At 37.3% G+C, this 12,064-nt stretch overlaps 2 protein-coding genes across 2 annotated transcripts in view; both read right to left on the minus strand.

The window, feature by feature from the left end:
* LOC139731752 (uncharacterized) overlaps positions 1–12,064 on the minus strand; it is a 116,687-nt gene that overhangs the window by 55,302 nt on the left and 49,321 nt on the right. The window lies entirely within an intron of this gene.
* Positions 1,666–12,064, minus strand: part of LOC139731762 (uncharacterized) — a 39,783-nt gene continuing 29,384 nt past the window's right edge. Inside the window, exons 18-20 of the mRNA XM_071642642.1 lie at positions 7,929–8,231; positions 2,554–2,676; positions 1,666–1,805 (exon numbers count right to left, since the gene is read on the minus strand). Of these exons, the coding sequence (XP_071498743.1) occupies positions 1,801–1,805; positions 2,554–2,676; positions 7,929–8,231 (431 nt within the window). The 3' untranslated portion in view covers positions 1,666–1,800. The remainder of the gene's footprint in view (positions 1,806–2,553; positions 2,677–7,928; positions 8,232–12,064) is intronic.

Consider the following 12,064-nt stretch of genomic DNA (forward strand, 5'->3'; position numbering starts at 1 on the left):
ACGTTTTGTTCTTACCTTTTTTTAATACAAATTGTGGCGAGCGAGCGCATCGAGCGAGCCGAAAATTTTTGAACTTCGGCTTACTTACAGAACATGGAAATATTGTGTGAACACAATAAACATTGTTATTTTGTCGGCGGCATCATGTTTTTTTTTTTTTGTCTTGTTTGATTTGGTTTTCTGCCCCCCCCCCCCCTTTTCCGGGCGAGTGTTTTTTTTTCTTCTTCTTCTTCTTCTTCTTCTTCTCTTTTTTTTTTCTTTTCTTTTTTTCCTTTTTTTTTCTTCTTCTTCGTTTTTTTCCTTTTTTTTTTCTTCTTCGTTTTTTTTTCGTTTTTTTTTGCGCCCCCGGGGAGTGGCGCCCGGGGCACGTGCCCCCCTTGCCCCCCCCCCCTAGATACGCCACTGGTCGACTATATTACAGACAAGAAAGAGGATAATAAATCAAAAGATAAACGTCATGCAGTGCCATGGAATAGTTTATTGTGCATAATCATTTAATCATTTCTACATATAGGTCATTCAAAACCATACGAAATTTAAGGCATTCCATATGAAGGAGAAGAGACGTGAGAGAGTTAAACAATGGAATTGTTGGCAATCCCTTTGCGTGATTAATGTACATAGGTATACTCACACATTATGAAAGTGTTTGTTTTTTTTCATTCTTCGTCTTCTTGCTGTGAAATAGTTCTTCAAACTTCGAGATACAGGTAAAGCAAGACATCAGAAAATACTGATCAACCTGGGACTACGCCTTAGTTTCCTATTTTACAAAAGATTCTTCAGACTGCAGAAAGTTTCAAATGTAACGTAATCATACATACATACATACACGTATAATACAAAGGTACATCCACACATTAGCAAGTGGTTTTTTTTATTATCCTTGAAGTGATTTTTTTTTTTTAGAAACGGGTAAGGCAAGACATCAGAAGAAATAGATTAACCTATAATTACGCTTTTTTTCTAGTTTCCGGAAGATTTGCAGAAACGGAGTTTCAAATGTATAAGGTAATAACACTAAAAATGACAAAGTGATATGACACACACACATACATACAGACACACACGGATGTGATGATTTGTCGGACTACGTAATTACACGAGACTTAATTTTTTGTATAGGGCCTACAGCAGGGATAACTAACAGAAGGGACCATGTACAGAAATGCTTTAAAACTGCGCAAACTTCTTATGTACAAAAGTTTCAGAAAACGAACAAGCAAACAAAAAAGGATCCCCCTAACGAAGAGATAGTCTTGTTATTTGCGTGATCACGATGGTCACGTGAACACAATGTTGAACAACAGAAAGTGAAAATTACTGATTGAAGTTTTTGAATGGGTCAGGACAATGTATTCACTTAATAAAAACAGTTTATTCTTTTTATCGTATCATTAACTGTTCTACGTTGTGATAGAGTCTTTTTGGGTGAGATGTCCTAAATAAAATCATTGGTTTTGTCTCAAACAAGAGAAAAACAGCTTGTCGGCTGGCAAAAGTAAAATAAGGATAGTAAAGTTGCCGATTGAAGCGTTACATACTTCTGCCAGTTGTTACGTAATTTCGTGACACCATGATACAAATGGAAGAATTATAGGAAGTTCGAAGAAGCTAGCACACAAAAATGCGTGTAAATGTCACTCTCGATGATGGCGTATGAATCCAACTGTCAGACGTTAGTGTGTACGTAGTGATCATAATCATAGGCTTGGGTTGCGTAGTACCGCACAGCTGGTGTCCTTATACGGTTTCTCTCAGCCAACCATGAGGGCGTTTGCGTTGGGGAATTTCAACAGGTTAATCTGGATGGAATGATGGAGGCAACTAAATCAGCTGCAACTGTCGTACATAATTAATCACAAGAAAACTGGTTGAGGGGTAAAAACAGCAATAGCTTAAATGAAGTCCATCTTCATTGCAACATTGCAATTGATCACATGCATACTTGAGTCATTTGACTTCAGCGTCATTCGGCGAAATGTTGTTACTACGTCGTTAAAGTCCAGTCAATACATCATTACGAATCTGAAGAGAAGCATATGTTGAAAGTTATGGTTACCGCGGGTGTCATTACTTTCAAGTGGATCCCTTTAGTACCCTTGATTGTTGGCCGGAGTTCAAAGGATAATTAGCAAATTGGGAAAATATTAAACGTGCCGAAGGTAATCTAGCTAGAAAATTTTCAGCGACATTTGAAAGGAAGCTACATTTTTCAAGATATATTTTTAAAATATATTGTCAGACAATATTATTATGTATCGACGGAAAGAAATATATTAAGTGATGCAATAACCGGTTTTTTTTTTAACTCGTGCTTATCTTTCTTTCCGCTAAAATTGTTCGCCCCTAAATTTCTAATCCCAATATAACATACATTGTTTCCCTACTGTTTTGTGACAGGATTTCGCAAATAAGATACCTATTGCTTTGGTGGATTAAAAACACTTCAAACTCAGGAAACTATTGTCCGCCGACACTATAGGACATTCGTGATCTTTGGAGACACGTACGACGCAAGAGTTGGACAAATTAAAATCATTATTCACTCACTTTGACAATTTTGTCTCGAGCATGACACGATCTTGCCACTCGAAGGTTGGACCATCTCATAGGATTGCGTTTGGCCTTTGCCGAACTCCATGCAGAAGTAAGCCTTGCGACCACATCCGATATCTGCCAAAAGAAGCGCATTACAAACAATAAGATGTCCCCTTCCTGCATTGACATAAATAATAATAATGATAATGAGCTAGTTCTTATAGGGCGCATTTCACACTTGTTAAGAATTTCAATGCGCTACACAGACTATAAAAAGAAATTATCTGCGTATTAATGGAAACCATGAAAAAGTTGCTTTTCACCGTGAATGCAAGTAGAATGATTACTATGTCCCAATGACCACAGGATAGAGTGGTTATCACACATCAAATTTGATAATTCTTTTAGGTTTACATGCACTCGTGAATTCATAGCCAATTTCATTAGGGCAATACATGTATTCTCATTTTGAATTTATGCGCCTTTTTGGGCTGGTATTCTCGTGAAAACGTAAGTGTAACTCTTTCTCAGGTCTAGAGAAAGAGTCAAGAAAATGTAGTTTCAACTAAACAGAGTTATATGATAAATTTAGATAAATCAAGTCGATAAGCAACACCTGACATTAAAAAGTAGGCGATTGAAAAGATATCCCTAAAAATCTCGACCGATATCTACTGACGCATTGGCTGGTCACAAATCGTACTCTGCCTGGGTTTCATAGCTGGCAGGGCCCAAACATATTACCATCAGAGGATACCATGTTTCTTAATTGAGAAACAGCACAGTGGCGTCTAGAGGAATGCTTTAATTCCATGGCCACGGACATTTTGATTGAATATCAATCAACGCAGTTTGATGGATTTTGACATAAATTCTGATTACCAGATGTACTAAGTTCAACAGAAAGGAACGAGTTGTAAAGCTTGTTACAAATCGGGATTTCCCAAAGTGTTAACACACTGGCGGTCGTCTATCAAAACTAAACGCAAAAACTGTCTATAGATTAAACATTTTGGCGGAAAAAAAGAGTGGGCAAATGGGAAAAAGGAGTGAAGAGAGTGAAGGTGAGAAGGTTTATAGCAAAATATGGCTGTCCACGTTGCTTTAATCCTTGCAATTAAAGGAAGCGCCTTCAGAATAATCAATTAACGGGTATCGAGTAATCACACATCTAAAAGATTCAGACAAAAAAAAATAGAAGACAGAATGCTTTAAAGGCATAATTCACCATTTGCAGATGAAACAAAAATCCAGCTTTATAGTGCTTTAAAATAGGTCTAAAATGTGAGTTATGGATAGAAACAACCACTATAAAATTTTGAATCCGTATAATCGATGTTAAGTATTGTTAAATACACACAAAAAAATAATATGACAATAGCTATAATAAAAATGTTTCCAGACTAAGCCGTCTACAGTTATGGTTTATTGAGAAAAAATGCTGATATCTCCTTACACTTGTATTTCAGGCTTTATTGCAAAAACTTTATACGGTAGGATGTTTTGTGATATAACAGACCTGTACATTATGCATCAAAATAAATGTGATATCTTGAAAAAAAAAATAAAAATCACTGCTCCTAAAGGTAAACAGGACCTTTAATAAATGGAATGAGACATAACCATTTATATACACTAATGTCTATACGTTTTTCGTCCTTTTACGAGAAATGTTGAGAGCTCACAAGTCCATAGATCTGAGTTAATTATTAGAACCGTTATTCTTTAGTTCTGTTTATTTCAGGTCAGTTTTATTTCCTGCATTAGATTGTCAATACGATAAAACACAATTTAACAAAGTTGCAGCGTAGTAGGAATCTATACGCAAAAGGCAGTACATGCGTACTTAGTGAAAACGTACGAAGAGAAATAAAAGATATAACGCCAACTGAAGGTACACTATCGCAGAGGGAACGCTTCGAATAAAGTTTTGGAAAAAAATAGGGACCTATATAAATGAATATACATATAATTGGAAAAGCAGGATATCCTCTTCATTAGGAGATCGTGACTAGGAAGATGGTCCCAGGTAAACTTACGACAAATAGCAAACTATCATAAAATACGTTATAAACGTCGTAATATTCAGATTAAAAGCCATTAGACAAGCAACTTTTGCTTTTGCTCGTTACCTTAAAACGATCTGCAGTAATTGACCGTTGTCCCTTTCGTGAGAAAGCATGCTGTCGTGAGTATTTCTATTAAGCCCAATCGAACGTAAAAACAAGCAATTTCACAATTAAGGAGAAAGTATAGACCTATAGTAGTGAGATAAGCGTTATTGGTATATGCAAGGCAGCTCAGGTCAATTTTTTTTTTTCACTGACCGGAGAGAAGCTGCAATAACGTAACAATTGTAAACAATGACTGAATCAAGTTTGCGTTATTAGCCAGAGTACGAGCCTCCGATCGGTAGGATTTCTTGAAAATCCCATTCTCATAATTTATGTTGATTGGATTAGAGAAATTAGACTCGCAAACATATATTTTTCTTTATTCGACATCTCACTCTCTGGGAGGTATATAGAGTTAGTTGCAGCACAAACAAAGTAATCTTCTCTGTCATTGTTCGTTAATTGCTATAAAGGCGGAATTTGTTGCTATTTTGTGTTATCGAGGAGACCTAACTGTTTGATAACGTTTTGTTTAATAAACTCTACTGTTTGATATTAGTAAAGTCACATTGCAGAAATAAAATGACAATATCAGCTCGAGCCGTGGTAGTAACTATGACCACAATATGTGGTAGTGTGTTAAAAAAAGATTAAATCCAGCCTAGTTTGCTTTTAAACATATAAGCTGAAGCTGAAGTAGACAAAAGTAGTGATTTACTGCACAAAAGTCATTGAGATATTCCGACATCGGAGCTAGCTGCAATCGGGCCCTCCATGCCTTCGACCAGTTTTACTGTTTTTGCTTCTCGTGAAAAACGCTGCACTAAAAAGAGTGGAGCGCTTTCACTCTTCTTTCACCTGACCAAAAGAAACAGACGAATTATAAATTTTGATAACGACTTTGAAAACTTGTAACATGTTTCTTAAGGGAAGGTTAATGACAAAACGAAGAAGTGAACATACATTAAAGGTGTAGTAACCCATTTCCTCTCATTCTCATATGTCAACTTAACCACTTAATTGACAAATGTACTTGAAGTTATGTAATAAATTTGATGTTTAAAACATTACATGGAAATTTTGTATTCAGCTATTCTTTCCAAGAAAACGAACATTACGTTAATTTCATTTGTCAAATTCAGTTAGAGCAGGGAGGTGAGCGTTTCTTCTCACCTCCCTGGTTAGAGTGTACTTACGACTGGTTGTAGTTTATTGATAGCCATACTTATAGTATTAGGAAAGTACAGGGTAAATGGATATCGTTGTTATTTTACATTCTCAGGCAATCGGCTCTTGTGTTCAAGTGTTTTGATATCATAAAAGTACAATGTTATATCAATTGTTTTATGATGTTGCTTCATTTGCATTTGGTATATTCAAACTGCCAACTAAAGATTGCAAATTATACTCACTACAACCTGCAACAGGTAGAACCGAGAATAAAGTTAGCGTTCTTCTCTACTCAACATAAGGTGTTTGTTCCATGAACTTCTGTTGGAAGTTGCATTGAATAACATACTCTCAATATTCAAAAGAAGATATAATATCTTTCTTGTCCATAAGAGATATCATACATTCCCAGCTTTGTTCAATGCATTACGTACTTCACGCTAATGACTTTTGCCTTCTTATTATGTGTTGTTCTTTCTATGGGTTTTGTAGTTCATTGTATTGTATTAATGTAGCATTCTAGCTGTAAATCTCGAGATCGGCCCTAGAAAGACCAAAGGTCTATGTTGTTCCCCCAAATGAAATGCCTGTTTTTATGCAGTATTTTGTCTCTTATCAAAATGGCATAGGACTTTTTTCTGTATCTTTTTTGTTCTATGTATAGTTCTCATATCATGTGTATGCTTTTATCAGATGTGGACATGAAATGAAACGAAATGAAATGAAATGAAACGAATTGAAATGAAATGAAATAAAATAAAATAAAATGAAATGAAATGAAAAAGAATGAAATGAAATGATAAAAAAAATGAAAACAAGTTTCCATGTCCGCCACAAACAACTATAGCAATATTCCTTTAATTTTATCTTCACTGATAGCAGTGTACTAATGATTGCCTTTCATGACTACTGCATAGTTAATTCTCCACTGATATAATTAAGCATTACAATTCTTGGCACTAACACTATAGACGTACTATCTGCATCACATACATCGACCAAGACAATCTATTTTCTTTGCTTGTTCTCTATCATAATAGCACGTAAAGATTCCACATCTGATAGTCTGATAGTAATAGACCCGAGTGCTGTAACAAACGTTGAAGTAGATCCGTTTGGTATATGCTCCTCCACAGACCTCGGTCTTCTTAACTGGTGACTACACCTCCCCCCCCCCCCCCCCCCCCCGAAAAAAAAAAATCAAAGCAAAAAATGAAACAAACACACCTCATGTGCGTATACTTATTTCTGCATTTATATGTATGTGTACATAATATACACAAAAAACGTAACTATTTCTTTAAGAAAATGTTTTGAGCAAAAATAACGTGGCAGGGGTATTCTACATACACTTCTGTGTGAAAATGAGAGTTACCTTCCGAGTCACGTTCGAGTGAGCCCATATTAAAAACAAAATGGTCAGTTATCGAAGAGTATAAGGGTCAGTGAAACATTAACATTCTGTTTTTGGTACAGGTTCAAGTGCTGTTGTTGTTTCATCATCAATTGTTTGACCCCCTCAGACCTAGCCTAAAACTTATCTCTCTCTTCCTCTCCCTCTTAGACGGTTTGGTGAGCAAAATTGAACGGGTAGTGGCTTTGTTCAACCTTTGTTAAACTGCAAAATCTCTCCAGTTAGTTCATGAAAGAACTGACATTACATTACATTACAATTTACATTGTAACCAACATGTAACAGCACATGATGTTGTTTGAACTTACGAGAGAGTCGTTATGTCGTGGTTGAATGAAAATAAGAAAAATATAAAATGTACTGTCGAAATTGCATTATGCGGTCAAACAATGAAACAAAACAGCCAGTAAGATATACTCCCTGCCATTGTAAATCACTTTGCTCAAAATATATTTTTTTCAGTTACGTCATTTTGACTGAGGGTTGCGGGAGTTACTTTTTGTTGTATGTAGCGTATACAAGAAATATTACACGATGCACCCAGAAATATAACAGAAAGTTTTCTCTCTGTTAAGAGAGAGAGAGAGATAACCTGGAGGAAGTGTATTCATCATAGGAAGTATGACATCATAATCGACAAAACATCCTGCTGACATTTCGTTACCGTAATGATCGAATCAAGCTCTTACCTGCTACAGGGAAATCAAAGGAGATGTCGCGAATTGTCATTTCGGTTCCAGGTCTGAGGGGAGTCTTGGACTGCTTAATGGTCAAGACGTTATCGATGCGGTCGTACTCGGCTCCACCGTGTTGCCTGTCGCTGGTGAAGACAGCAAGGTACCACTGCTGCGGGCCTTTTGGAATGTCCGAGTCTGCTGTAGAACGCACGAAGAACGTTGCCTCAACGGTGCCCCTCCCATCTCGGCCAACACCTCCGGGGACACTCATTTCGGACCGGGTCGAACTAAGGCGGACCTGCGGTGTGCTACTTCCTGTAGAAATACACAATCATTAAAAGGTGAGATATGACAGTCGTAATACATTCACAAAATTTCCGAATTTTCATACCGTACTGATTCCACACAGTTGGACTGGGATAAATCTCTTTGAAGAGAAATACAAAGCTCATAGTAGGGCAGATATGTAACAAAAAATGGTCGAGATGCTCACATCCAGCGGAAATGTGAAATTTTGCAAATACATGTAGGGATATTTTGGGGCGCTGATTTCAAAAATTGCCGGATCCAAGAGATCTGACCACGGGGTCAGCCGCCATTTCGAATTCCATTATGGCCGCCATCACAAAACATATTTAAAGATCCCTATCTTCAGTTCTAAATGACCTGTGACGCCAAAATTTGGTACACAAGAGCGTTATAACATGTTAAATTTGATGGCAGATTAATTTGAAGTGCCTGACAAACATAGAACGGCCGCCATTTTGAATTCCTAGATGGCCGCCTCGACGAAAAGGTCAAAATCCCTTTCTCAAATTCTAACTGATGAGTGACGCGGAAATTAGCTGCAAACAGGTATTTTTACATGCTGAGTCAAAAAAAATGGAATAATATGATGTGTCTGACAAATGCAATGTCCGCTATTTTGAATTCCAATATGGCTGTCAAGACAAACATCATGACTTACATTCACAAGCATGCCATAAAGTGCAGCAAAAACAAAGCATAATGCACATTTCACTGACGTCACAATGTAAATACAATAGCCCGCACTCAATCACTTACAAATCAGGTAGCCTAATTTACAAACCCGAGATAGAAATTTTCCACACTCCAACATGGCAACTTTGTAGGAAAATTCAAATTGGCTGCCGTGCAGCTAATCAGACATATCAAATAAGTCTGTCATTGAAGTGGTCATATCACCATGCTTTTATGTATCAATTTTAATGGCCTATTTTATTCAGAACTGAAGATAGGGATCTTTGACGGCGGCCATATTGGAATTCAAAATGGCGGCCGACCTTTTGTCAGACCTCTTGGATCCGGCAATTTTTTAAATCAGCGCCTCAAAATACCCCTACATGCAAAATTTCATATTTTCCGCCGGATGTGAGCATCTTTTTCACATATCTGCCCCACTATCACGTTTAGAATGATTTCACAGAATAAAGTGGAGTTACGCATAATACAAAGTGACATTATCTTCAGACTTCAGAAAGACGAGATACAAGTGACCAAAGACTCTACTATCACCAAGATATCGGTTTATTGCCACTTGGTCAGATGGTCTATACTCCCCAGTTCGTCTAATACCATTTCGGCTAAACTCATTTGGTCTACCATCAATTTCGTCTAATACCCTCTTGGTCTAATCCTCACTTGGTCCAATGCCCAGTTTGGTTATTTATTGCTTTGTCTAAGGACCACACAGTCTAATACAATTTCGTGTCCCTGGATTTTTTCCTCTTTGTCTAATGAACTGTGGCCATTAGACGAAGTGGGCAAAGCCCATCTACACACTAAGAAAAAATGATTCATTCTTGCACCTTTTAAGGGTGCAAAGTGATGTCACACTGGTGGCTCCCTATGGGTGTTATCTTGCACCCTCGAGAAATGGGTGCAAAAGTGGTACCTTGCGCAAGGGTATAACTTTGCAACCTGTGGGTGCACCTTTGCACCGCCAAAGAAGGTGCAACATTGCACCCTTTATTGAGGGTGCGAAGTGGTTCCCTTGGGTGCATATTTCCACCCACACTAAGTGGTGCTAAGTTGCACCCTTTTCTTGAGGGTGCATCTTTCCACCCACACTAATTGGTGCTGAGATGCACCTTTCTTGAGGGTGCGATCTTTCTCCCTTTAATTTTCGGCGCAATTTTGCACCCTCTCTTGCCTCTACTTTTGGTGCAACTTTACACCTTTCGTGAGGGTGCAAAGAAGCACCCTAAGTTCCAAGATTGTAGCCTCTTTTGAGGGTGCGATTTTGTGCCATATATATAGGTATAATGTTGCACCTATGTGGTGCTTATTTGATCCATGACTGCAGCAAAATTGCTTCTTTAAAGGAGCCAGTCAGTGTCACTGTCTACGCCTTTAGAGGCGCAATGTTGCCCAGTATAACCTCAAGTGAACCTTGAGATTACTGGGCAATATTGCGTCTCTAGAGGAACAGGCAGTGACACTGATTGGCTCCTTTAAAGAAGCAATTTTGCAGCAGTTATGGATGAAATAAGCACCACATATTTGCAACATTATACCTATAAGGTAAATATACTTAGCATCACATAACAAGGTACAATTTGGTTACTTAACTACTTTAAACCTTGAATAGTGCGAACTAATGCAAGCCTGTTTGCTCAGTACATGTATATCAAACTTATGCTGTTGTTGCACTCTGCAAAGTAAATAAGATTGGTGTAATTTGGATCCTGTGAATCATGAAATGTGTGCGTGGAATATGTGAGTTTTGAAATGTTAATGTAGAAGTTAACTTATAGTTGTGTTTGAATGACATACTAAAACCAAATATTTACCCAATTGCCTTTCCAATGAGGTGAGCACTATCACTATCTATCAAACAAACCCTCTAGGCAAGAGCATACATCTGCATGAAGGAAGAGGTAAAAATATGATATACATTTGTCTGGATACGTTTTATTCAAAACGTACTTGAATACGTACTTATTCACATAATCTATAAGAATAAGATATGCTTTTTGCCAGTACACAAAGCCTCAAAAACAAAAGCATGCTACGTACATTTCTAAAGTATGCACCATATCTAAAAAAAAAAATGTAAGAGGATTTAACAAGTGGTTTGTATGCATTTAAACGAATAGGCCTACATATTTCCATGCGTACAATATTAATGTAACAGTGACGTCATCATGAATCATCAAAAAGATATGTTTCCAGCATAGACATGAATTTATCTAAAATTTAAAACATGTCTTACAGTTAGGAGTTTGTTTTATAATGACGATGCCAATTGTCTTAAAGTCCTTATCACGACATGTCTTGGTGTTCACACTTATTCAAATCATGAGATTCTTGGCACTTAGATTACGACTACAATTTATTGTGGTTTAGACACTTAACTGACATACGCATACCATATTCAGGCATTTCGATGAAAACATCTAAATACAAGGTATAATTATAATATGAAAATCGAACTTGATACCAGCCCTTATGGGCTACCAATGGAGACTAGGTAGAATCGAAGTTATCATGGTTATGTATTCAGATTTTGTTTTGGGTGATCAATTCGAGTCCCTCGAGCTGAGATTCCGGAACTGCAATGAGCAAATCATCATAATGACTAACAAAGTGACTGAGAATAATACATGCACCAGTTTCTGTTTCGTTGTTCTATACATAGAAAGTTGTTACGTTTTCAAATCCTCTGTAGGCACACAGGGATTTGCAGATCACCTTTGGCTATAACGCCATGGTCGCGTGCAAAATGATTGCAGCTTATCTAACTTGTAGTTTCCGAATAGGGGACTACCGTGCTTATACATATTAATCGGATGATAGACCCCGTCAAAGAGTAAATTGCGGATATCGTATACCATTGTCAAATCCACTTTTTGTTCTGTGCACGGTTTCACTGGACTCTTATGAACCACTTAAGCATTACCACATCATGGAGTGTAAGAATAATCTTATGTTATTTCCTTGAAACGGCTGCATTTGTATGAGCGGGAACAGTTTGGCATCATACATGACTAAATGCATGTATTATACAAGGTTTCAGGACACTTTGAACCGTGTCCCCCCCCCCCCCTCAAAAAAAAACCACAAAACAAAACAAAGCAAAACAACAACAACGAGTGAAATGTTGTATACCCTAGGCCCATTAGTGT

The sequence above is a fragment of the Diadema antillarum genome, unplaced genomic scaffold (assembly GCF_040938485.1).
Source record: "Diadema antillarum isolate AM-2024a unplaced genomic scaffold, OU_Dant_1.0 seq00000384_RagTag, whole genome shotgun sequence".
Taxonomy (NCBI): domain Eukaryota; kingdom Metazoa; phylum Echinodermata; class Echinoidea; order Diadematoida; family Diadematidae; genus Diadema; species Diadema antillarum.